Source organism: Neltuma alba, unplaced genomic scaffold (assembly GCF_004799145.2).
Source record: "Neltuma alba isolate B1F8T4 unplaced genomic scaffold, ASM479914v2 tig00012981_pilon, whole genome shotgun sequence".
Taxonomy (NCBI): domain Eukaryota; kingdom Viridiplantae; phylum Streptophyta; class Magnoliopsida; order Fabales; family Fabaceae; genus Neltuma; species Neltuma alba.
The window spans coordinates 234,117-261,573 of NW_021637338.1; the positions used below are offsets into that span (position 1 = coordinate 234,117).

General features: G+C 33.1%; 2 protein-coding genes and 1 pseudogene across 4 annotated transcripts; 1 reads left to right on the forward strand and 2 right to left on the reverse strand.

Moving 5' to 3' along the window:
* LOC114733175 (cell division control protein 48 homolog C-like) lies at positions 1-6,489 on the reverse strand. Of its 3 annotated transcripts, XM_028920582.1 has the most exons (11): positions 5,993-6,489; positions 5,459-5,950; positions 3,828-4,432; positions 3,399-3,551; positions 2,777-2,893; positions 2,552-2,656; positions 1,852-1,917; positions 1,642-1,706; positions 1,135-1,336; positions 615-743; positions 1-503 (listed from the first exon to the last, which is right to left on the reverse strand). In XM_028920582.1, exons 1-11 carry the CDS (start codon positions 6,426-6,428, stop codon positions 453-455), a joined length of 2,421 nt encoding a protein of 806 aa, XP_028776415.1. In that variant the 5' UTR covers positions 6,429-6,489; the 3' UTR covers positions 1-452. The 3 variants fall into 3 exon arrangements, with proteins under 3 accessions (XP_028776415.1, XP_028776414.1, XP_028776413.1); XM_028920581.1 differs by having other exon boundaries at positions 1-500; positions 5,459-6,489; XM_028920580.1 differs by having other exon boundaries at positions 5,459-6,489.
* Positions 6,490-18,505: 12,016 nt separating this feature from the next.
* LOC114733193 (ATP sulfurylase 1, chloroplastic) lies at positions 18,506-23,115 on the forward strand. Its single transcript, XM_028920604.1, has 5 exons — positions 18,506-19,156; positions 20,571-20,976; positions 21,513-21,773; positions 21,852-21,938; positions 22,592-23,115. Exons 1-5 carry the CDS (start codon positions 18,651-18,653, stop codon positions 22,727-22,729), a joined length of 1,398 nt encoding a protein of 465 aa, XP_028776437.1. The 5' UTR covers positions 18,506-18,650; the 3' UTR covers positions 22,730-23,115.
* A 507-nt stretch (positions 23,116-23,622) lies between these two features.
* LOC114733186 (putative calcium-transporting ATPase 13, plasma membrane-type) lies at positions 23,623-27,075 on the reverse strand (annotated as a pseudogene).
* Positions 27,076-27,457: the final 382 nt, after the last annotated feature.

A 27,457-nucleotide genomic window follows, 5' to 3' on the forward strand; every position in this document is an offset into this window, starting at 1 on the left:
TTTTGATGAAACGTAAATAATACCTTAGGCCTTCTTAAATGTTACATTCCATTACATTACAGTAACTCTTGACCTCAGAGATCTTTCTAGTCCCCAACCAAAGGAGGAAAAAAAAAAAAAACCTCAGATCCATTAATGCTAAAAAGACATGTTGAAGATACCCTTTTTCCTCTCTCTTTCAGGACCAAGCAAAAGTAATCGGAAAAATCTACAGATGAATAAATAAACTGACCAAAATTCATACCGTAGTTGGCACAATTATTATGAAGTGAAAAATATGAAGGGTCGTTTGGTCAAAATCAAAATATATAAAAAGAAATCAAGATTTCTTTGTGTGACCGTTGGTTAAAAAAATATATGAAAAAAAATAAAATTGAAGACTTCTTTCTTTGGGTCCTTTCCTGGAAAATGAATGTGACCGCCTACTTCCCAAACCGCCATCACCACTTCTCTCATGCAGCTTTAAAACTCTCTGACAATCGTTGATAGTATAGCTTTTGCTGCTCAAACGGGGAAAAAAAATCAGTATCTAAGCTAAAAAATATAAACTATTCTCGTATCATGTTGCATTTAGAGAGGGGGGGGGGGATTCAACTGATGACAATTCATCTTACCATGTCTGACACTGATGGAGAGATTTTTCTCAATGCCATCTCAAAATGGCTGAACTTGATGGTCGATGCGTTGCAAGTGCTCTCTGTTGTCCATTTCTCTTCAGCTGCAGCCACTGCTGCTTCGTTCATCTGCATGTTAATGATAGTCAGCAAACTCCCTAGATTAATTCCCACATTTTTCTCAGCGCGCATGTGCGCACACAGAGAGCACAATGGCATTATTAAGCAGGATTTTTTTATTAATAATTTATCCAAAACTTTAGTTGTTGATAAAACATAATGACATAATATGATTCATATAGATGACCCCGCTTAATAGGATAAGACTTCTTGTTATTGTTGTTGCACACGTGTAAATGCATGCAAGTCCGTGACTGAGAATGTGCGCACACGTGCAAGTACACATGTGCATGATAGACCCACACGCAATGTGCTAAGACGAAAGGCATGGACGCTTTTAAGAAACATTTCATGTCAGCTTTTAGCTGGGATAAGCATGAACATGAAAGTGCAGACATACCACTGCAGCAAGATCAGCACCGCTGAGGTTTTCACAAGCTTCCATTCTTCCAATGGCACACAAATCCACAGTTTCATCAATTGGCTTCTTCCTTGCAAGAGCTTTTAAGATCAGACCTCGCTCATCAGGGCTTGGAAGAGGAACATAGAGAAGTTTGCCAAGCCGACCGGGCCGAAGGAGAGCACGGTCCATCACCTCAGGTCTGCATAAGAGAAACTTAAAACACTTATTTGGTAAATAGAATTATTTGGTATAGAGATAGAAAGGAAATGAGGATGTAAATGAAAATAATTTGTATTTTTACTAGAAAAATAATTGAAAAAAGAGAGACATAAATAAATTAAACAACTAAAATAAGAAGAAAAAAACATTACTTTAAAAAAGTAGTAATATTGTTCTTTGTGCTTTCATTTTCTAATTCCTTTTCGTTCAACCATCCAAGTGGGTTTTAAATGAAATGTGATGGAATATATTAACATAACTTATTAGATATGGAGGACAACTTACCTATTTGTAGCACCAATAACAAAAACACCTTGCCTTTGCTCTGCACCGTCTAATTCAATAAGCAACTGCAATTGCAATTAATTGTCAATTTAATATCCTCGCTGAAAGAAAGATTTTCCAATATAACATGGCAGCATTAAATTCTTTTTTTCCAAAGATTCCAAGAAATTTTACATTTAAAAAAAAAAAAGAATCAAAAAACTATTTGACCTGGTTTAATAGCCGTTCAACAACCCATCCACCTTCTTTACCCCGTTTAGTCGTCAAAGCATCCACCTAAAGATGATTCGAAACATAGCAAAGATGAGCCTTACACATCGCAGATAGATTAAAAGGTTACTTTTCTAGAACAAATTCAGTTTAATTAGAAAACACATCGTATATTCTCTTTCTAGGCCAAGAAGAAAACTAACAAAGAATAAATACATAAGCCTTCTGCATTTTTGACTTGCTGAGAAGGGTATACAATATATTTGCCAAGGACCAGGATCTAGAGAGAAAAGACAACAAAAAGGCTTGCAATTGTGGTAGTACGGTGTAATTCTTCAAATTAAAAAAGAAAAGTCCATACAGACATCTTTGCCATTTGAACAGTTGGTGGTAAATGTGAACCTATCCTCAAGTTCACTTTTCTTGAAGTGATAATGGTGCTTTTCCTGATCCGAACCAGATCTCTTTTCTTATCTTTTTTCAAAAAATTGATTTCATTTTTTAAAAACTTTTAAAAGAAGCGGATTGCAGAATGAAGATAGACCTCTAAAAGCTGACTTAAAAATGATGATCTAAATTTAAAAAAAAAAAAAATTAAAAATCCAGACCATCCAGAGTTGAAATGTTCCTCTACTGCTCCCCTCAGAAGGACGGAAAATGGGTTCATAATAAACATTATTCAAAGGTGAGGGTCACCTACCTCATCAAAGAAAAGAATGCAAGGCGAACATGTTCTTGCACGACTAAATAATGTCCGTACTGCCAGCTCACTTTCTCCAACGTATTTATTTAAGAGTTCAGGGCCCTGTCACGGAAGCGATTGAAACAATTCATCAAGATACATTATTTCAGACAGAGGAGAATCCCGTAAAACTCAAGTACTAAATCGGAATTGGAGAGATAGTGGTGCTATAGTTGGACAGACCTTGATATGAATAAAATTAGCTCCTGCTTCATGGGCAACAGCTTTGGCTATCAGCGTTTTACCACACCCAGGTGGTCCATAAAGCAAAAATCCGGTCTCAAGATTCACCCCAAATTCCTGAAAAATATGATTGCAAGAAATTAACTATCCTGTGAAATGTGCAGCCTACAATGAACTCCATGAAATGGCATGAAAGAGAAGAAATTCACACATAATATTTGTATAATCTCAAGTACTAAGTACCTATTTCAATTCCTAATTATTTGCATTTTAAACAATCTATCTCATTCCAATTTCACACTGAACTTTTGATATATGTTTATCCTATTACTAATTGAAGGATTAGTAAAGTGAAGCTCTGAAAGAGGAAAGGAAGACAATGTGAATTATTAAGCGGTCATACAATCAGTGTTTTATAAACACTATTACTTGCTTATGGAAGCTCATATCACAGAAAATAACTAGCCCAAAGTCTTACGGTGGAAAAGACAGATAAAACTAATATCATCCTAAAGGGGAAAAAAGTACATAAAGTTCCTCTGCTCAAAGCTGCTTAATTCACAAATTTATATTAACCTAATCAATGCAACAATTTAATAGGATGGTTTCAGTTATAAACTACCTCATAATCCTCTGGATATTTTATGCGTCTAACTATATAACGCTCAAACTCTCGTCTTAGAAGATCAAGCCCACCAATATCTTCCCATTTTACATTAGGAATGGAAGAAAATCCTTCTCTTCTTGATGAAGGTTGCACCAACTTAACTGCTTCCTGCAAAAATACCCAGATGAATATAGTGCTTTCCATAATCTTCACAGATATGCCATTAAGGAAAATCTTTATCAGCATCAATGGTTAATGCATTGAAACTGGAAAGGGAAAAGAAACATTGGCATGGAAAATCTGAAAAAAAAAGAGTAAACTTATTTTGATCAAACAGCTGATATATTGTTCACAACCACAAACAAATGGAAACATGCAAAGACATCCAGTGAAAGAATCCTGACTATAACAATTGGTATTAACAAATAGATAAATCTAACACACCTCAAAATCAGACATTTCGATCAGAAGCTTATCCATCTCTTCAGGTGACCAAGGTTCCCTCCACCATTCTTCAGAACGCTCATCTAAAGGATCTTGGGATAACTCACATTTCCTTTCAACAATAATTCTTCTCATTGCCAGGTTACCTGCCTTGTTAACCAGAGCTGCTAAATCTGCTCCAACAAAACCTGGTGTAGACCTGGCTATTTTCCTAAGATCAAAGGAGCCCTCTAGTTTTAGATTGCGAGTAAGCACAAACAAGATCTCCTCCCTCCCATGTTCATCAGGAACACCAAGGACAATTTCACGATCAAACCGCCCAGGCCTTCTTAGGGCAGGGTCAACAGCATCAGGCCTATTTGTAGCTCCAATAACAAGAATATAGCCAGGATGGGCATCAGAACTTTCTGAACTATCAGCTGGTTGAAGAAGCCTGTTTGATTGATCCATCGAAGTCATTAATTGGGTCACAATTCGTTTCTCCATCTCACGCTGTAAATTCTCTCTTTTTGAAGCAATTGCATCAATCTCATCAATAAAGACAATTGATGGGGCGGTCCTATATGCTTTAGAGAAAAGCTCTCTAATATTTTCTTCTGATGCTCCTAAAGAATTTACACGCCAAATGAGTAGTTAAAAGAATCAAAGAAATTAGTTTAACAAACAAAATTGCTAGTTAAATCAATTCAACTTTTCATAATAATATACCTTATTTTATTGATTAAGTTGCAATTATACTCATCCTAAAATATTATTTTGCGTTTATTTTCAAACAAGTTATTAAAAAAAGTTTGTAATAACATTGACTTTAGTCCTGGGCATAATAATTTGAAAAACAGAACGTATGTCTAAGTCCTTCCATTTGATTCAAGAGATTCAAATGAGTTTTCTTTTTCTATTTTGTTCTTTCAAAACATTTTCTCAAAACAAATTTTACTAAGCAAGTTTTTTGTTTTCTCACCTCTAAAACTGTTTTCAAATTAATGCTACCAAATAGATTTTTTTTTAATGAAAAACAGGCCAAAAATTATTATTGTTTTATATAAAAACCAAAAAATGGGAACAAGTTTTGGAAACGAGTAAATAAAAAATAGCTATCCAAACAAGTTTTTTGGTCATTTGTTCTTCAAAAAAGGTTTTTAAAACCAGGAATCAAAGAGCCCTAAAAATCCACAACTTTAACTGCCTGATGTCAAACATCCAGGAAATAACAACTCATTCTAAATTTCCATCTCAATATTAGGATTCAGCATTACTGAAATAACACCAAGCTGTAATATCCTAATAACATAAAGTTGCCAGTGGGAGTTCAAAGAGTTTAAAACGTCTTCTCCATTCTCCAGTGAGGGAAAAAAATGGAGTCTAGAATTAACGTCATGCCTGACTCATCTTATTCCAATCAGTGTCATCCATTATTAGCAACTATGAAGCACCATCAGCTACAGTTTTTCTTTTTTTTACTCCTAATATCAACTATCATAGACGATTCCAATCAATATAAGCTTTTACGTCTCTCTTAACAAGTAAGAATATAGATATAAGCTACTGGAGGCAAGCATGGCACATATCAGGATTACAACAGAACAAAAACAAAATGTCAATACAAAAGATTGCAAGAGTAATATTCATACCTGAAACTCCAGAAACTAACTCTGTAGCCGATATCTGATAGAACGGAAAACCAGTCTCATTAGCTATAGCATGAGCCAGTGTAGTCTTCCCACATCCTGGTGGTCCATGCAACAAAATCCCAGCTATTGGCCTCACACCTAACCTTCTTGGCAACTGTGGATGATAAAGTGGCACAATAACTTCCATTTTCAACTCCTCCAGTACCTTCTTCATCCCACCCAAATCTTTGAATCTAGGTCCACCCTTCCCCTTAACCTCAAGATCACCACTGCCATTTGAAAACGAATCCTTCAATTGCCTTTTGGATTCCAAATCCGATCTCATCCCACCTCCAGTCCCATCCATAGCATCAATTTTAGTTGCTTTACTATTATTGGCCACCTCGAATTCTACATTTTTCTCTTCCATTTTAGATTTTACTTTCTTTGATTCTGAATATGAAGCCCGCAACATTGTCTTCATCAAGTCAACAGCTGGCTCCACTTTCTCACCATAAATTGCATCCTCTGATGTGGACAGAGCCCCGTCTTCACCATCACTCTCTTTAGATTCTGATGACAATGATGGACTAGAAGTTGAAGCAGAAGAGGTCGATGTATGACCCTGATCCCTCTGCAACTTTTTAAGGTGTAAATTCTCCATTTTTTGCAAATTCTCTTCACTCTCATCAATTTTCTTGCGCCTCTTTCGAGATGCACTCCAACCCTCTTCTTCATCGTCCTTGTCATCTTCTGAGGTGTCAAACTTAAATACGGAAGCACTAGGCTTTTTGTTCAATTGCTTGCTCCCATGCTTAAATGACTCCAAAGCTTCTTGAACAGATCGAGTCAAAATTTGCTGCTTTGTTCGCCGATAATCGGGGTAATTTGAGCGAAGATGGCTCACGATTTCATCGAGAGTTGAATACCTGGATTTGCAAGACTCAACACGACGGCGAAGAATTATATGATTCCTACCCATCTTCATCATTTTGTGAAGCGCCAACTCAAATAAAAGTGAAGCTCCACGAAATCAAGCAGAACAGAAGGAAGGGCCAGGGCGCGCAAGGGACAGAATGAAAAACCGAGGCGATGAAAACGGAACTTGTTGCGATTGAAACGCAGGGATTCATGCGTTTCAACGTGAGCCGTGATTATTATTATTGTTGTTGTTGTTATTATTAAAGTAGTTTAGTGCTTTAGTGGCTTGACAAGTATTTTTTTAATGTTTAATGTTAATAATTTTTCTAATTTTTTGTGCTCTCTCATTTAATTCGAATTAACGTTGAATTCTTAAATATGACGGCAAAAACCAAGTACTATCTTCGATTTTTAATATAAGACTCTATTGACTTTTATGTTAGTTCTAAATATAATATTCTAATCCATTTTGTCTCTCATATTTACTCAATTTTTTTTAAGATAGTCTTTCTAATAATTATAGTTTTAGTCAACATATTTGATTAGTAAGGATATTTTAGAAAAGACAACACATATTTATTACAAATAACTAACTTAACTTTTTTTTTAATTTCCTCAAATTAGTCAATTGGCTCTTATAAATAGAAACGGAGGTAGTATCATTTTAATAATCTGGGGTTTCTTTTTAGAGTAAAATATATTGTCTATTCTTCTGTTTTATTTAAATTACAGAAATCTCCTCTTTATTTTGAAAATATATATAAACTTAACTTGAAATTAAAATGCATATTACACAAACCTTATTTATATATTTAAATTTAAATTTTTATCTATCCAATCTTTAATTGGCTGTTAAATTTGACTTTCAAATTTTTATTTTGACTAAAATATCTCTCCTTAACCTAAATATTATTTAAACATTTATATACATCAAAAAAATAATTTTTGATAAAAAAATATAATTATAATACATGTATTTTCAAACTTCTTAATATGTTATAAAACTTATAAATTTTAATTATATTATAAAATTATATAATTTTAATACTTCGTGACATATTGAACCTTATTTATTTAGATTTTTTAAATGGTTAGAAAATATTTTAAATATATATTTGTTCATCATGTAACATAAATTATCTAAGTTTGTGACATTATATAAATCCTTTAAATTTATAATTCAAAATTTTAAGACAAAAATTTTCATTGATTATATATTTATCCAAAGAATTAATCAATTTTTCATTCAATTTTTTTATGGTTATATTAACTAAATTACTTAATTTTCTGTCCTAATATAATAAAAAAATTAAAAAAAATAACTATTTATGAAAATAAAAAATAAAATTAAGGTAAAGAAAAAAATTGTTAAATTTTTTAAAATAATTTGAACCAAAATTTAGGAATTTAGTATTATGAAGGGTAAATCAGTAAATAAAAAATAGTTCAACATAAATTTTAATTAAAAAATATAATTTTTAGAATATTCTTAACAAAGTTAATGATTTGGATTTTATTGTTAACAACTACCACAGGTTCCTCTGTTTTATTTTGCCAACTAGTATAATTTTTGTCAGATTCTTTCATCATTCATATCAATTTAACTTTTAAATTTGTTTTTTTTGTTAAAGCATAGCTATCCTCTTATTGGAGACGATCCTATTCGAAGTACTGTTGGGCACTAAATGTGGGCACCTCTCCTAGCGGGGATTCGAATCTTGGTTCGTCACGTTGTGAGGAATTAATCCTTTCTGCTAGATCCAACCCCTGTTGGTAGCTTTTAAATTTGTTTTTATATTTTCCGCTTGTTGGGTTTGGCATAGCTGTACTGGCCCATATTTTTGACACTAGTTTGTTTGGTCATTTTTCTCGAGGTTCGTAGTGATCATTGTTACCATTCTTTCTACTTTTGGGCGCTTACTTGAAGTTGATTTTTTATTTATTGATTTTTTTTCCTCGTTCGTTTGTTACTTTATGTTTTTGAGCTTCACAGTTACTTATTTGGAAAAATCCCAAAAAAATCCTTCTAAAATTTCAAAATCTCAAATCAAGAATGACTATAAAAATATGTTGTTATTTACTTTTTTAAATATTATTAATTGTTATTAAAGTGTAGTAAATAAGACTGATTTATAATTTTGAAATTCAAAAGTATTTTTTTGGATTCTCCTCACTTATTTTGATAGCTTAGCTATTGGAGTTTTATTTTAGTCATTTTATTTAATTAATAAAATTGTCTATCACTAAAAAGAAAAAAAAAACTGGTGCAGATGGGATCAAAGCAGTCATGCAAGGCCAATGACTTCTCAAAATCATCCTCGCAATGCCCATACTCTAAATGGGCTTATACTCCTTAGCCCAATCCAATTATACAGGGACATAGGTTAACATATATGGGCTTGATTTATTTTGAAAATCAAAGGGCCAAGGGACCTTTGATACAATTTTTTTTTTAATTTTAAGAATTAAAGATATATAATCAAATTTAAGATATGTTCAAATTCTAATATTCTATTATAATAAATTTGTGTCTGAAAATGTTATAATATTCAACATTTAAGTACCATTTGATATGAAGCATTAAAAATAGGGATAGGGATTAGAATTGAGATTGAGAAAATAGTGTTTAGTATGAGAGATTGATTGTTTTATGGAATTAGAAAAACCCATAATGTGAGATTGAGAAATACCATGGGAGAAGGTGGTGTTTCCCAATCTTACTTTCATAGGTTTGCCTAATTTTATGTAACAAGTAATTATTTATACTAAAGACTTTTTTAATAATTTTTTTAATTACAATCCTATTTCCTATCTCTTATTTTCAATACTTCGTGTCAAATGGGACCTTAGTATCTTCTTTAAGTCTTGTTATATGTTTGACTCTTTATGAATCTGGATGTGATGGGCGCATTAGTTCTTTCTATCGAGTGAAAGATGACAAAAACAAAACAAAATTTAAAATTAAATCTCCATGCTCTTTCTTGAAATTTACGACATGCCTTATATGGATATTTCCTTATAGCAAATTAATTTAAGCATACAGCTTAATAATAAAATGCTACTTTCAATTGTAAATACAAAATCCATTTTCTACTTGTAGTTATGGACACATAAGAACAGAAATATTTTCACCGCAACCTTTTGAAGGATTCTCTGATCACTTAGAGACAAAAGGAGAAAAAGATTTTCAGGACAAGTCTGAATTACATATACTACCTCTAGTTCTAATTATAAGGCTTCGTTTATAATTTACAAACAAGGTCCTATAATTAGGACCAGAGGTAGTACTATATAACTATGTAGAAATAACATTCTTAATCTTCAAATCTTAATAATAAACCCCTCTAAACTTTTAAAAATATTCAATAAGCTCGATCTAAACAATTTTACAGTCTCAAACTTTATTTTGTATGCATAAAACTTTGAGTTATATTTAAATAAACCCCTAAAATTTTAAGTCATTTGCAGATAAACAATAAACAAAACTAATACCTTGTGAGTTATCTGTATAAATATAAAAATTTAGAAAGATTTATTGTAAAATTTCAAAAGTTAGGGAGCTTATTTACATATGACATAAGTTTTGTTTAATTTTTAAAAAAAAAAACTATAATGCTATAAATACTGCCTGGCCGAAAGTTACCCATTTCCATCTTACATTATATAGTATTTTATAGAGCGTCACACTAAATACAAAAACAATATCGAAATCTTTTAAGATTTAACAGGAAATTACCAACAGCTCTTAAAAAAAATTTAATTATTAAAAAGTTTTAATGACAAATAACTAGCTTGAACCTGTTATCACTTTTTACTTTGAAACTTATCAATGCTTGTTCTTCACTTGTTAATAGATTTTAAGGTAATTAAATTCTTTTTTTGGAACTGATTGTAATTCCTCCTAAGATTTAATACTGTCAAGTAATTTTACGTAATACAAAATGTCAAATAGACCTTTGTGTGGCATTTTCATCTATTCCAGCTTTCCTTTTCTGAAAAAAAAAAAAACGTGGTAGATAAAGCTGATACATATTTATTTTACAACACTACAGAAAAGTTATACCCCACAAATTCTATCCTGCAAAAAAAAAAAAAAGAAGAGAAAAGATTTGGTGACAATACTAGCAAATTGTTAAAAAAATGTAATACAGTAGTTACATTACTTTTTGTACTTCAGTATTTTTTTTTCAATAATTGCGTGCTTGGAATATAAAATGAGGATTTCTCCCGACAAGAATATAAAAAACGCCATATATTTGTTTAATGAAAATTATGGAAGATTACTTTATCATATGGTAAATATAATAGAGATAATGAAGGGGAAAAAATCAAAAGGAAAAGGATGGATTAGTTGGGGGAAAAGATTCGCCATTACATGTTGCGTTTTGTTGTTATTTGTGGTTAACTGGGAATTAAGAAAAGATAATGGAGTGTGATTGGACATTAAATTAAAAAAAAAGATTAGTGGTAATCAAAGGCAAGTCCCACTATGCATTATTATTAGAGAGCCTTAATCACATATGTTGATTTGTCAGTGTTTTATAACTTAACAAACACTAAGTAAATTTTTGAATTTTTTTTAATGCTGAGATTGTGAGTTTAAATTTTAATAGAGGATATAGTTTATGCCTGAGTTATAACCACACAAAAAAATTATATTTGTCCCATTTTAAAATTCATATGGTATTTTAGTTTTAAAATATAGAAGTTTAATTATAAATTGTTAAACGCAATTCTTAATGACAAAAACTCTAATTTACAATTAATTTTTTTTAATGATTACTACTTAGCTTGGACTTGTAAAGTTTCTGTTTTGTTTAATTAATAATATATTGGCTCATAAGTCATAACTTTTGAGAGGATTAAATCACCTTTGTTAATTTTCTTAATCTATTTAAATTTAATTTAGTCTAGTAAATAGTAATAAATTATTACTTCTAGTTTTAAATATAGGAACTAGACAACAAATTTATTTTGATATTAAATATAAGATATTGATCTATTTTATTTTTTGAATTGACAATTTTTTCAAATAATATCTCTATTGATTTCTCATAGTAAACGAGTTTTCATTAGATAGTAGTTATAATGCATATGATTAGAAAATAGTATTTTAAAAAAAGACCAATACATATTTATTAAAAAAAGTAATCTAATAATATTTTAATATTTATAAATTAGTTATTTTATTCTTATATTAAGAATATGTGAAAGTAGAAATTGACAATGACATGAGATAAATCATTTTCCAATCATAGTGTTCCTTTATCTTTTTTCCTATTCTTATTTTGTATAATTAAAAGATAAAAGATATGCTTGCTATCATTCAACTGCTCCCATTGTTACTCATTATAAAGTGTTTTTAACTAATTCTCATATGACCATCATTGAATTTTTCTTAAATTGATAAACCTTTTTTTAGATTTTTCTCTGTTTAAATGATGTGATTTATTGATTTTTTTTAATTTTAAACTTCAGTTAATAACAAGATAAAATGAAAAAAAAAAAGATGGAGACTTATATTTAAGACAAAAAATCATGTTTAGAAAATGCCACAGACATGAGATGGAATAGAAGAGATCAGTTTTTTTTTTTTTGTCACTAAAAAAAAAAAACAGAGAGAGATCGTTTTCCCTCCGTCCTTCTTAGTTGTCTGATGGAAAAGACGTGGAAAAGGGGGGCAAATGAAAGAGGATGGAAAGCCGGCCAGGTTCAGTTTTCGATCAGATAGGTGGGGACCAACCTCCTCCTTTCCGCATTAGTGGCCAACACTTGTTTGAGAAAAAATACAAAAAAATTAAGTTCAAATTCTTCATATTTATTATTCTCCAATTATTCTGAATTCATAATTAAATGATATTATAAACTGACTCTTATATTAAAGATCAGATGTAGTAATATTTAAAAATTAAGACACATGATTATGTGATTAGAAAATCTGACATAATTTTCTTGTAAATACTTTGTAATCTAATTCTAATACCATTTTTTTTCGTGTAAAGTTTTTTAAAATTTATATAATAAATATTTTTCTGGTTCTTAATATAAAACCCATTTAATTAATTTGATTAGATTGAAAAAATTAGATAAGTTAGTTAATTATAAGAAATATGACACGTTTTTTCTAAAATACCATAATCATATTTCTTAATACCCCATCTTTCTCTTCTACTTGATTATGGTTGAAAGAGTATCCATATGGGTAATTTAGAGATAATTGATAAATATGAGAAATGGGTCTTATATTTAGGATCAAAACCAACTCACCAATTGGGTCATATATTAAGGACAAAAGGAATATTAAACATAAAAAAAATAATATGGGCATCTATTAGTGTTTCTAAAAGGAAATCAGCCACCGACGCGTCTAGATCCATCGGGCACTATCTTTATTTATTCCTCCGGTCCTTTAATTATATTAAGAAAGTTAGGTAAGTTAATTATTTATAAAAAATATGACATGTTTTTTTTTTAAAATACCATAATCATCGATATATTTTTTCTAAAATACCATAATCATCTTCTTTAATATTCTCTCCCTCTTTTACTTAATTATGCTGGAGGAAGTATTAATAAGAGTAATTTAAGAAAAACTGATAAATATGAGAAATAAGTTTTATATTTAGGAAAAATCAACTCAATAATTAAATCTTACATTAAAAACCGGAGTATTTTTTTTTGTGTTCATTCAAGAGAAAGCATGTTTTTATTAACTTTTTTCTTCTGTTCATTTCACTTGATCCCGATTTTTCTCTCATTTTTAAGTGCTGATTAAAAATGCTGGAGCATCAATCATTTTGCCGTCAGAGCTCTCCTTTTCTATTTCCCTTTCTTGTTTTTTTTTTTTTAAACTTCTCTTCGTCCAAGTTCTTCTTGTTTCTGGAGAATTTCATTAGCCCCCATAAGTTATAATAACCACTTAATTTTCAACAACCTCACAAAATTCTAAAATTTTGCTACTAACTCCGGTCCTAATTACACAACATCTTATAAATTATAATTAGGACTACTATGTTTATAGTTTATAAACTAGGTTTTATAATTCGGATAGAAAGAACAATATTTTTTTAAATCAAAATGAAAATAAGTTTTGGAGGTCAGACCTTTAGTGCCGACAATCGAAATTTCATACAATAAAATTAAAAGATATAATAAAAAAAGAGAAAAGGGCAAATAAAGCCCCTTAATATGTGAAATTGTGATTTGAGATCCTCAATTTGAAAAATCACAAAAAAAGACCTGATCTCATATTACAAATATGAAATCTTAGTAAAATATCTGAAATGCTTTTTAGCCAAGTTGTGATTTGGTCTACTGAAGTTGTCATTCGCTAAAGTGAACTTGTTATTTCCTATAGTCAACTTATCATTTAACATACCCTCAACCAAGTTATGATTTGGTCTACTGAAATTATTATTTGCTAAAGTGAACTTGTCATTTCCCATAGTCAATTTGTCACTTGGTTGATAGGCATTTTAGACATTTCACCAATATTTCATATTTGTAATATGAGACCAGGTTTTTATTTGTTATTTTTTCTAAACAAATCTCTCTGCATTATTTATAAGGGAAACAAAAGAAATAATCACTCACATTATTTAAGTAAGTCAACGGGAATTCGATTTCTGACCATCATAACAAACATGCTTAAGAAGTGTATGATGGATGTAAGAAGAAATTAAGGATTTAAACTCTTTCAACACAAGAAAAAAAAGAAAAAGAAAAGAAATCCCCATTGCAGGTTCATGTGTCCCTCCTTGAAAAAAAAAGGACAAAAAGTCTTGTCTCCTGAGGAGGAAAAAAAAAAAAAACAGAGAGAATAGTTTTTTCTTGGAGAGATCTGGTCGGACACGTAAATGCATCCATCGGCATCGCATAAAAGTGCACGAGGTGTGCCGTGATCCTATGCGATGGCAGCTCGCAGACTCCTTTGAATCTTTTTAGTCTTATCTGCCTGTAAATTGACAGAAATACCCATTGCTTTACCCTCTCTTTCTATATTTTTTTACTAAAAAAAATACTTCTCTAGTCCTCAGAGATACAGAGAGGATATTTTTCTTAATCATATTTATAGGTTATTTTATTAAATTTTAAGCATAAATATATTATTTTATTCTTTATTTATTATAGTATGAATAATTGATTTTTTGAAAATGTGTATATATTAAATGAAGGTAAAGTTAAAAAATTGTTATGTTTTGATGAATATTTAATACAATTTAAGATTTTTTTTAATTTGTGTAAAGTATACTTAAAGTGTTTTATAAATAGAATTAGAAAAGCATTACTTTAGTTCTACTAATAAGTGGCTTAAAGAAGAAAATTTTAATTCTAAATATAAGTTACTTATAAAATATTTGATAATTATTTTTTAATTTTATTCTTATTTGATCTTTATTGAAAGAAAAGAAAAGCATGAAAGAAATGTGAAAATAAGTTATAAATACAGAAAGAGAATATTTTAATAAAAGTAAATTTAAAATTTTTTCTTAATTTAATATATTTTTTAATGTATAAAAATAAATTACAAATAAGTTATATATAAACGAGGTCTTATAATTAAGACTGAAAATAATAATAACTATCGGATTTGTGGTAGTTATGTGAAGCGGGCGTGTTTTTAAAATCTCATGAAAGTCAGAATAGTTGTATCTTCCAAAGATTTGGTAAAGAGAATATGATTATGATTTCCTCACTCTTTAGAAAGAATTCCTTCATAAAGTTGTATATTAATTAATGAATCCATCTTCATTTTAATGGACATTATAAAAATAAGAAAACCTTTTGAAAATAAAACAAGTACAAAATAACATCGACACGGGAATGCTACAACTTACAATGAATTATGACTTTGAGGATGTTACCACAAACACAAGTAACTTTGTTATTATCATTAATTCTTTATATTATACTCATCTGGTCCTATTTTTAAATTATTTTTAACATGTTTCACACAAACAAATAAAAATTTTAAACTTCATTAACTCTCATTTAAAATTTAACAACTTTTCAATTTTAGTCATATTTAATATATATTATATATCATGTAAATAAAATTAACCCAATAATAAATAGAAGGAAAAATTGTACATCAATACAAAAAAATTTCTTAATATCCTATAAGTAGGACCAAAAAATATCTGGTCTCTATCCTATAAATAGAAGAGTAGGAAATATAAAAGTAAATTCTCACATTATTTATAAATCATACATCATAACTCATCGAATTTTACATAAGGCAACGGACCCACACATCTAATTATCATCAATATCATCATTTAATATACTGTAAGGTACTCCATTCTATCCTAAACAGAATAGTTGCTTAGAGAATTTATTTTAGTTTTAAATATAGGCCCAAACTCATTTTATCTCCCAAATTATAAATTTTTTTTCAAGCTATCCATATTGAGATTAAAAGATACTTTACATTTTCACTCACTTATTTTTTTTATTGTATTCAATAGGAGTTAAATTGAAAAAATATTATTAATTACTTTTCCGGTCTTTAATGTAAGATTTAATTAACTAATTTTAATATATTAAGGATGTTAGTTAAATTAATTAATACAATATATATTTTTTAAAACACTCTAATCATCTTTTTTAATTCCCTTCCTTTCTCTTCCATTTGATTATTATTAAGAAAATATCAATAAAATTAATTTAGAAAAAATTTATAAACATATGAAATAAGTCTTAGATATAAAACCAACATTAACTTTCAAATCAGATCATATATTAATGACCGAAAGAGTACATTATAAGTGACATAGATTTGAGAACAAACTTTTCTTCTAGGAGTAACTTAGGCATAAGAACGGTAAAAGTACATAACAAAGATGGATCCTAACATTTTTCTTAATTCTAATTAATGATACTACCGATCAAACCCTTGGCAGAAGCAATTATTTAATAAAAATGGCCCATACCATGCATATGCAATGACATTTTTATCGTTTAAATTAAACGAAATGATGGATCCCATGAATCAAACCTACCATTGAATAATCAATCATGTAAGATAACACATTGTTTTATCCTCTCTTTCTGTGTTTCGGAAAAAAAAGCAAGCTATTGAGGTGAGACATTTAATTTTTAAAAAAACTCGTCAAATAATCAAAACAAAATTCATCACTTGCAGAACGTTTTTGAAGATTACTTCTAAACTTTTTATCAGTAAAAATATTTTGTAGGATTCTAACCTCCACTACTTTTGTAGACCACGAATTATTCTTATTTTTACGTTATTCCTCATCCTTGACATATAAGGGCTAATTTTTTTTATTAATTAATGAATTTGTCTTTTAAATTTATAATTTTCTTTCAAACCATTCACAGTGATTGTATATATTAAAATGACTTTACATTAATGAGGGTGTCTTTTTCTTTTCTTTTTTTTGACCTTGTAGGGTGTCTTCAAATATAAATGATCTAAGAGAATATTTTTTAAAAAAATTAATACACCATTTTATATAAATTAGTTATCAACTTCGAGGGAGTATATTATATATCATGAGAATTTTTTTTTGGGCCCAATGAGTACATGCTGTACTTTTTCGATTTCTAAATGTCATCTTTGTGCACGGGGTATGTTAATCTTTTCTATGTCGTCACAACGTCCGAAAACGTGTGTATTGTACCTTAATTGTTACGAGAACAATAATGTTATATGTGGGTCTCCATCTTGTATTATTTTAATTCGTGGAGTCGGTTACAAAGAAACAAGACGCTCAATTAATTATAATCTTTTTACATTTTAAAGGAAAATTATAAAAAAAATTCAATATTAACCCTGATTTAAGGATGTTAATCACAGCATATATCAATATGATTAAACATTTTTTTGATATTAAACCAATCCGTATTAAAATCCAAGTTGGACTTTGACTATCCATTCCTCACCCAACAACGACCACATAAATTAATCTCATACCGTGTTCTTTCACCTTTCTTTGATGATTTCTTTTTGTTCGGAAAACTAAAAATACATTTTACCAAAAAAAACAATTTTATTTATTTAGACTTTCAGCGCTCCCAACTCCCAAGCATTTATATCCGGACCCGTTATGTTCACTGTTTATTTATTTGGACAAGGCCAGTGTTTGCCAGTAATATTCAGCTTGAAAAGTATATTTATGCATGAATATTTTGAAAAATTATTTACACGACAAAATTATAAAAGTTTATTGACATTTAGCAAAAGAATACGATATTAATACTACAATAGTAAACAAACAAATAATGTAAAATATACACATGAATTAAAAATTGAGGTAAGTTACAAACTTGTTCTGAAAATTTTTATCCAAGAGTGTTTGGTATTCAAAAAATTTTCTGAGTACAGATTTATCCCAAAAATTTAAAATTGTAGCAATTTTACCCTATTATTAAAAAACTATTGTTAACTTTTAAAATAGTGACATTGACCATTAATATTTTTAAGTCATCTTTGTTCACAATGTCAATATAAGTATATGATAAATATCCATGGCTTATTCAATATTCCAAACATCCTTATTTGTCATTCTTCTTCTGGAAATCCTTTTTTAAAAGTGATATTCCCTATATTTCTCATTATGAAAAACAACCACTAAAATTAGGCGATTGAAAATATTAGTTAAATTTGATTAAAAGTAATAAATACTTAAGATATATATATTTTTAATTATATCCTTATTTGTAAAGAGTGTACATGAGAGATAGTGAGTGAAAATTTATTTTAAGGAGATAATAAGTAGCATATATTTGATAGAGTGAAAATAAAAAGACACTTTAAAGTTTAAAATAAAGGGACTTATTTATTATATTTAAGGACACCATTATGTGAAGGATTATTTCTTATAAAAAAAACTGATGGAGTATTTAAAAACAAAAGGCGAATTATATTTTTTTTCCAAATAAAATGTCATGTTTCCCTTGTACCAAAATTTTAGAAGATACCAACAAGAATTGATACAAATAAAAGGGCAAAAAAAAAAACCTTCAGAGGATCAAATTACCGCACAGAAAAAGGTGTCCAGATTCATTTTGGCGTCGCCATCACCATTCTCTTCACTCCACTTCCTTGGCTTCCACCTTTGTCTTCGTGACTTCGACTGTCAAAATAACCTGTGTAACTCTATTCCTTCCTCCTTTGTGCCTGTATGTGATTATCGTAAGTTTCAAAATCATTTTTTCCCCCCGTCCTTACGCTTTTGCCCTTCTCCACTGCATCTTTTCTTCCATTTGTTTATATAGCATGACATGAATCTATCCTGTTGGTAAGGCGACGCCTTCGTCTCCACCTGCAATGGCGTCCATGGCGACCCTATTCACCAAACCCTCGTTTCCTTCTCATACTGTTTCAAAAACCTTCAATTCCCATTTCGTTCCCGCCTTCAAAGTCAAGCTTGGTCTTAACCCGAAGCCGTGGGCCCACCGGAGGCTGAGAGTTTCTTGCGGGTTGATCGAACCCGATGGCGGGAAGCTGGTGGAACTCCTTGTGGAGGAGCCCCAGAGGGATTTGAAGAAGAGGGAGGCTTTGTCTTTGCCTAGGGTTAAGCTCTCCCGGATCGATGTTGAGTGGGTTCATGTGCTCAGCGAAGGCTGGGCTTCACCGCTTCGCGGGTTCATGAGAGAATCTGAGTTCCTCCAAACGCTTCATTTCAATTCGCTCCGACTCGATGGCGGGTCGGTCGTGAATATGTCACTTCCGATCGTGCTTGCCATTGACGATGCGCAGAAGCTACGTATTGGCGAGTCGAAGAAGGTGGCTCTGTTTGATCAGCAGGGCAACCCGGTTGCTATCTTGAATGAGTAATGCTTCTGCCTCTTGTTTCCTTCTCTCTTGAAATATGAGTTGAATTCTATCTTAATTAACATGTTCGTCAGATCACGCTTTGATTCTTTATTACAAAATCAGGATTTTTTTTTTCCTGATCTGAGTGGTTTTTCTCTTCATATGTAAATAATTGAGTTCTTGTGGCATGACTGTATGGTGTTATTTTCACTTGTACAGCTCTTATTGACATCTTCCAATTACAATAATTTTTGAAGTTTTAAGAGTCGTCAATGAAGTTTAAAGACTTCTTATGCTTGGTTTTCTTGAGAGCGTCTAAAGAAAAGCTACGTGGACACTGGACATGATTTTTTTTTTCCTTTTGGGTTTCTTTCCCGAATTCTTTTCCTTTACGCCTTTTAATGATATGATTTATCGTTTGATATTCAATCGCTCAATTCAATATCATAATTGCATGTTCTCCTCTAAAGGGTGTGAAACAAGACAACCATCTTATGCCCACTCGGAGCTGTAGGAACGACTCCATGATTGGAGTAAAGGTTATCATGATATGACTGCTGCTAAATTAGCATGCATTGCATTTGCTTTTGAACCCAACCGGCTTCTTCTTGCTGCTCTTTTTGCTTAACCATTATGGAAATCATTATGTTTTTTCAAGTTCTATTGACACAAATCAAGTTCTTCTTAGTACTTTCTCTCATGCAATTTTCCTCAAAAAATAAGGAAGAAAAAGAACGAGTGGAAGAAAATATTGTCTGTAAAAAACATTGCCTGATGGCAATATGATTTATTTGTAGTTTCTACGTGTCATATTGCGCGTGTCGTATGTAATTTATTTCATCCATTTGGTCCCACAGGATAATTAGATCGTCCTTGACATTCTCATTATAGATATATTGCCAACTTGACCTGTTTGACCATGTTTTATCAGCAAAAGGGCATTTGGGCATGGGACACGTAAACATGAAAGATAAATTGTTTCATCGTCATGTTGACCTAACACAGATAAACTCAGATAGGAATCAACGACACGCTTCATTGTTTACTTGGATAATATGAGTTGACCAATGCATAATAGAACTCTATTTTCATGTTGGCGGCTATCTCAAAAGCATTAGAATAAATTGTTGAATCATCCTGCCCTATTTAATTATTGTTACAACCTGCAGTGCGGGTGAACGTTGCATCCCTTCTGTTTTTCCTCACAAAATATGGGGAGAACTGGTATTTGAATGTGTTTATGTCTGTACTGTGATGTGTCTCGTTGTCTACTATATTGAACACTGCATGGTTTAAGGGAGGAAATGTTAATCATTCCTTGAAACACACCTTTTATCCATCATTTCTGAATTATAATGCAGTCTTTCTTTTTGATTGTTTAGCTGCCTTTCTTTTCTATGGCTTACATATTTGTTGTTTTATCTGTCTTAGTATTGAAATTTATAAGCACCCAAAGGAAGAAAGAATTGCCCGAACTTGGGGAACAACTGCCCCTGGCCTGCCTTATGTTGAAGAAGCTATAACACCTGCTGGAAATTGGCTTATTGGGGGTGACCTAGAGGTTATTGAACCTATCAAGTACCGTGATGGCCTTGATCACTTTCGGCTATCTCCAGCAGAGCTCCGTGAAGAGTTCACTAGCCGCAATGCTGATGCTGTGTTTGCTTTCCAGCTCCGAAATCCTGTGCACAATGGTCATGCTTTGCTGATGACTGATACTCGTAGGCGGCTGCTTGATATGGGTTACAAGAATCCTGTCCTTCTTCTTCATCCACTGGGAGGCTATACCAAGGCAGATGATGTCCCACTTGAATGGCGGATGAGACAACATGAGAAGGTTTGTGTGCTAAAAACTCATAAACTAATAAATTAGTCCCTGAATTGTTAAGTCTTTTTAACTCTAGCTTCTGAAAATTAGTGTGAACATGCGTTAGTCTTTAGTAATAACAAATCATGTTCCCAATACTTTTCAGAGATTTAACCTAAATTGGTTCACAAGATTTGGTTGTTGATAGGGCACAATAGCGTCATGAAATTCATGTAGCAAACTTTACCAAATGTGATAAAGTTTGTTGTTGTCGTAAGCTAAATTGACATAGTTTGCTCAAATTGTTTTGGTAGATATTATTAGTGAGGCTTTTTAAGCTGTGTTATGTCACTTCTTTGCTTTTCCTGTTTGATTTTAATTTGGCAATATATCTTCTCTATTTGTTTCGAAAGATGCCCATCACTCATAACCTATATTGCTCTACAATGGTACTTGCTTAGAGAGAGTAGCTTATATGTTTACTGGAAAATTAATTTGATCTCCAGCAAATTGTTAGGTTAAGGTTCTTTGACATAAAAACTTACATTGCCTTTATCTTTCTAAAGGTGCTTGAGGATGGTGTTCTTGACCCCGAGACAACTGTGGTATCCATTTTCCCTTCTCCAATGCACTATGCCGGACCAACCGAGGTACAGTGGCATGCAAAGGCTAGGATTAATGCAGGGGCTAACTTCTACATTGTTGGCCGGGACCCGGCAGGCATGGGCCACCCGGTTGAGAAAAGAGATCTGTATGATGCCGACCATGGAAAGAAAGTGCTGGGCATGGCACCTGGACTGGAGCGTCTAAACATCCTTCCTTTCAAGGTATTTTAAAAGTTTGCCTTCAAAACCAATAAGGTTTGGTGGTGTCTTGACGTGATATGCTGATGAATTCTTTTGCAGGTTGCTGCTTATGACAAGTCTCAGGGTAAAATGGCATTCTTTGAACCCTCAAGAGCTCAAGATTTCCTCTTCATTTCTGGCACCAAGGTATGCAGAGTGTTTGCTCTGTGATTGAGGTCAAAATTATTGATAATAACTGTCTGGCAGTTTTCCCCTTTTGTTTTTTTAATCAAATGGTTGTTATCTTAAGAGTTAAGACTAACACCTGGACACCTGATTGAGGAATATTGTTGCTTAGTCTATTAAACAATATTTTCTTATTTTGAAACTGTTTGCTCAAGGCATAATACTGTATTCAAATGCTTCTCTTTCGAGCTAGTGCCAGAATCCTTATTTACTCCCCCCCCCCCCAAAAAAAAAAAAAAAAAAAAAAGACAACACCACCACGGTCTAAATTAAAAATTACAAATATATAATCCGGCTTCATCCTTCCTCTAAACTTGTACTTTTTAGTATTGTGACAGCAAAGAATATATATATATTTAATTGGAAGATTGTCATTCACTAACCACATTGGGCGAAACACTTCTTAAATGAATTGACGAACATTAAACTACTGTGTTCAAATGCTTTGGATAAAGCATGGAGAAAAGCAGTTTTAAAATGAGCAGAAATTGAAATCAAAGCCAAGCATGCATTGCAAGAATGATGTTAATGTGATGATGTCTTTTTCTTGCCTGTTTGTTTCTTCACATAACTCTGCTATCTTGAGGCTCTATTGAGACCACCTCGTTTTACAGATGCGAACACTTGCAAGGAGCAAAGAAAGTCCTCCCGATGGATTCATGTGTCCTGGTGGGTGGAACGTGCTGGTTGAGTACTATGATAGTTTGGCTCTCTCAAGCGATGGAAGAGTCCATGAGGCTGCTCCTGCTTAATTTATTCGGAACTGTTGTACAATATTTGCAAGCCTGATTGGGAGAAACCTTAAAGCCTTCTTGATTTCTCCTTTTAGTGTCCAAGTTTCTGAACATTCTCTGGCCCTACTTCTTAATAAAAGAGAAGTTCAGGGAGGCATTGGCTGAGAGAGACTCATACTATGCCTCCGCCTGTGAGAAGTAGGGTGCTGCCATGTATTATAAGGAATAATTATGCCTCTTTAACTGTTAGATATTTCCCCTTGTATCATATTGTGGCCTTTTCAAGGTTAGTTTGGATTGTGGAGTTTCTGTTCACAGATCTTTCCTGTATTGATCTTGCATTTTTGTACAAAGTGCACAAGTTATTGAGAAATGGAAAGATCTTTTCTGTTTTCGTCTTGCAATTGTGACCACTTCCATTTGGTTCCGTCATTTTTGACTACGAATGAATTTCTAGGTCTCACTAAAATGTAATAATGGTAGTTCCATTGTTAAATGTAGGCAACTGATGTTAGTGAAGCAAAACAATTGCTGCCTACAAGCTACAGTGGTTTGGCGGGAAACAAGTTTAACCCAACAGCTCAATGTTTTTCGTTCCAGAGATATGCACAAGGCATTGACTTGTCAGTTTCTGTCCAAATATGAATTTTAATTCCGAGAATGAAAATGGAAAGGATCTAACTAGACTTTTTAATGATGAGTTTTTTTTTAATGCGAAATTATAAATGTTATTTCTATTATGTGGATGCTGAATGTCATATTATCACCTCATTGTATTTTATTGTATCTCAATTACGTAAGAAAATGCCTATACGGTATAAATGAAGAAAATAAGTACAAATTGAACAACATAAAACATTCAACCCCATGAATCTACGTTTTTATTTTTCTTTTTTCGCAACACACACTAAAATAATAAAGACGACACGAGCAAAATATACATGAAAGGGCATAGTTGCAATGACCAAGGTATTAATCTGCTTATTAACGTCAAATGCTTATTAAATTACAATACTCAAAATAATAGCAAAAGAAAAATAAACAACAAATATTTTCGTTACAATGAATCAAATGTTAAAAACCCAAAAGGTGGAGCGAAGGAGACCTGATCCCATCACAAGACCCCATAACCATCTACTAGAAAGTATTCATTGTTTCTTCATGTTCAAGAAACTAAGCAATGGTCTCTTTGGGACGGGAATGAACTTCACCACCCAGCCAATAGGCCAAGAAATAGCTGCAATTATAATGCATGCACCCCATTGCCCCCAATTCAACCTCTCAGTATCTGCAAATTTCTTTAGAAATTCCACCATCAATACCTGAAGCACAATGGTTATCCCTATGATCCCTAGAAACAACTTGTTCTTGTGAATCCCCTGGAACACATTCTTCTTCTCCAGATTTCTTGCATTGAATTCATTGAACACCTGACAGAGCACAAATGTATTGAAAATCAAAGTGTCATTTATCCTTGAACTCACCCTAAATATGACTTCACCCTTAAATTGTAACGTTAATAGAATTGTGATTTGATATAAAGCTTGGGCTAAGAGATTTCGCCACATGATGTTGGTGATGAGAGGCTCAGTTCTACCCACTGGGGGTTTGTCCAATAACTCCTTTGTAGGCTTCTCTGTTGCTAAAGCAAGAGCACCCAAGGTGTCCATTATTAGGTTCACCCACAATAGTTGAACTGCTGTTAATGGCACCTCTCCTGCTGATACTGCAGCCACAAAGTTAATTGCAAGAGCTGCAACATTTACTGTAAGCTGAAATTGAATGAATTTTTGGATGTTGTTGTAAACACATCTTCCCCATTTGAGAACTGTGGCAACTGAGGCGAAATTATCATCCAAGATAACAATGTCTGAGCTTTCCTTTGCAACTTCAGTGCCTTGAATCCCCATAGAAAGTCCTATATCGGCTTCCTTTAATGCCGGAGCATCATTGGTGCCATCTCCTGTGACTGCAACTACGTGACCTTTCTGTTTGAGGCATTGAACCATAAGGAGCTTGTCAAAGGGAGAGGATCTTGCCATCACACAAATTTTCTCCACTTTGTTTAGTCTTTCCTTGGGAGACAAGTTTCGAAATACCTCACCTTCGATGACTGCTTCAGATGTGTCTTGATTAGGCTGGAGGATGCCGCATTCTGTGGCTATGGCTTTGGCTGTGAAAATATTATCTCCTGTGATCATTTTGACATTCACTCCAGCTTGTTGGCAATTGTTTACAGCATTCTTGACTCCAGGACGACATGGATCCTTAATACCAACAAGTCCTAAGAGGGTGAGCCCTTCTTCTCTTATATCTTTGATTCCTTTATCATCTTCTTCAACTACTTCTGTATGTGCAAAAGCAATACACCTAAGGCTGCTGGCCGCCATCCCTTGAATGATTTGCTCAAACACCAACTTTTTGTCATCATCAAAATCTTTAATGTTACCAGAAGCATCATAGTACTTTGAACACAGTCGCAGTACCATCTCTGCCGCTCCTTTCCAATGAGCATGGATTTTGTTGTCTGCTTTCCTTTTAATCAAAACCCCACTTCTTTTCTTCTTTGAATTGAAGGCTTCCACATGAAGGGTGGTAGAACTTTGTGTCAATTCCTCCATGTTCATGCCCAAATCAAGAACAGCCCATGAAAGAATGGCCTTTTCTGTTGGACTACCTGAAAATTCATATTTAGAATTTTTTGATTTAGACTTGTAACACTACCTGTGGTGTTAAGGGCAATCCCTTCTCTGATCAGTCCAAGGACATCTGAATGAATTGATGGTTTATGAGATTCCCCCTCCATAGGTTGTTGTCCAAGCCAGAACTTCGTCACTTTCATCTCATTAAGCGTGAGTGTACCAGTCTTATCAGTGCAAATGGTTGTGGCAGACCCCATTGTCTCGCAGGCAGAGAGCTTCCTCACCATAGCCATATCAGCCATCATCTTCTTCATGGAATAAGCAAGCGTCAGAGTCACAGCCAAAGGAAGCCCTTCTGGAATCGCGACGACAACAATAGTAACAGCAGCAGCAACGATTCCCACAACTCCATTCATTATGTCATCAAACTTGGTGCTGCTTCCGTTGAACTCCTTATTCCCATTCTCATCAGTCGTGTTCCCTGTGAAGTAGCGAACTAACAAAACAACAAGAACAAGAAAAGCCACAGCCAAACCAACCTTGCCAATGGCAGAAGTAAGCTTATTGAGGCGTTCTTGCAAAGGGGTTTGTTCATTGTTGTCTCTGCTTATGGAACCCATCATTTGACCCCAAGTGGTGTTCGTACCAACGGAAGTGACGAGCATTTTGGCAAACCCATCAGCCACCTTTGTCCCAGAAAACAAAAATGGGTTTTTGTCACCGTTAATCTCTACGTGGTCGCTCTCACCTGTCATGCTTGACTCATCAACTTGCAGAGAATGGCCATCCAAGAATAAGCCATCAGCAGGAACTTGGTCTCCAATCTTCAGCCACACAACATCACCCACCACGATGTCGTATATGGAAACTTGTTGCCGGCGACCACTTCGTACAACATCGACTTGGATGTTTTTGCTAACCTGGGACAGCTTGTCGAATTGTCTGCTCTGTCTGAAGTTACTAATGGAAGATACAGCAATGACTAGAAAAACAGCAACGAAGATGCTTCCACCCTCGTACCAGCCTTCCTTGATTCCACTCTCTTTGATGCCGAAGCCAAGAGACAGAGCAGCACAAACCAAGAGAATGAGAATGGTGGGGTCCTTCAAGCCTTCGATAACAAAATGAAAGAAACCTCTCGTAGGTGGTTTGGGATAGGTGTTAGAACCAAACGCGTCACGCCGGCGCTTGACGTCGTTGGGATCATCGTCATCACCACCTTTGACTCCATGATCTATGTCGGCTTTCAGAGCAGAGACCACGCCGTGAACCCCACCAAGATTTTGCAGGGTCTCTTCATTTTTCTCCTTCACGAGACTGGTGAGAGTTGTTTGCCTAACACTGAAGGAATGATCTGTATCTACATCGATAACAGTGTAGGAGGAAGAAGGTGATAACTTAGACCTATTTTTCTTCCCGGTGAAAGGCACTGTGGGTGCGAAGTAAGACAAGAGGGCTCTGGAACAATAGATGCTAACAAAAGCAGAATGCCATTTTTGGTTTGGTTCGCTAAGATTGTGAGGGGCATTGAACAGTGTCTGTATACGCTCCAAATTGGTGACGAAGGGCATAGACATGTTTGCTTTGAAAGCAAGAAACTCAGTATGAATGATATATATATGAATGAAGGATTATGAAGATGCTGTAACTGAAGAGTACAAATGCGAGCAATATGAGAAATTCGTGAAAATGCAGTCAGCTAAAGAGCGGAAAGCTTAAGAAGACGTATCAAAACTACGTGAACGATGAATATTCGAGAGTATGGAGTTTCTATAAGTGTGAGAATATATACATGGGGGGGACGCGGAGGCTGACGGAAATGGTGGGAAAGCTGACGTCGAATGTCCTGGGGACAGAGGAAAGGAAAAAGGTTTCAACGGAAAGTCAACATCTGGGACGCGGAAACGTGATTCGGTTCATCAGGCATTTGCTTGCCAATTCGATGAGAAAATGCCCAAAGCCCGAGGGTTCGCAGAAATGGGCTTTTCGTAAGCTAACGCTGGGACCCAGTTTACTTCCAGCCCAAGCAAACAAATCTTAATTATAAGAGCCAGTTGACTAATTTGAGAAGGTTAAAAAAGTAAGTTGAGTTAGTTATTTGTCC

Excerpts from the sequence above, each read along its gene's own strand:
- LOC114733175 (XM_028920580.1), bottom strand. The coding sequence starts at position 6,428 with ATGATGAAGATGGGTAGGAATCATATAATTCTTCGCCGTCGTGTTGAG. Across the intron at positions 4,433-5,458 it reads GTTAGTTTCTGGAGTTTCAG|GAGCATCAGAAGAAAATATT; the intron begins GTATGAATATTA and ends TAAATTCTTTAG. Across the intron at positions 504-614 it reads CTCCATCAGTGTCAGACATG|CAGCAAAAGCTATACTATCA; the intron begins GTAAGATGAATT and ends TCCCCGTTTGAG.
- LOC114733193 (XM_028920604.1), top strand. The coding sequence starts at position 18,651 with ATGGCGTCCATGGCGACCCTATTCACCAAACCCTCGTTTCCTTCTCAT. Across the intron at positions 19,157-20,570 it reads CCGGTTGCTATCTTGAATGA|TATTGAAATTTATAAGCACC; the intron begins GTAATGCTTCTG and ends TATCTGTCTTAG. Across the intron at positions 21,774-21,851 it reads TAAACATCCTTCCTTTCAAG|GTTGCTGCTTATGACAAGTC; the intron begins GTATTTTAAAAG and ends ATTCTTTTGCAG.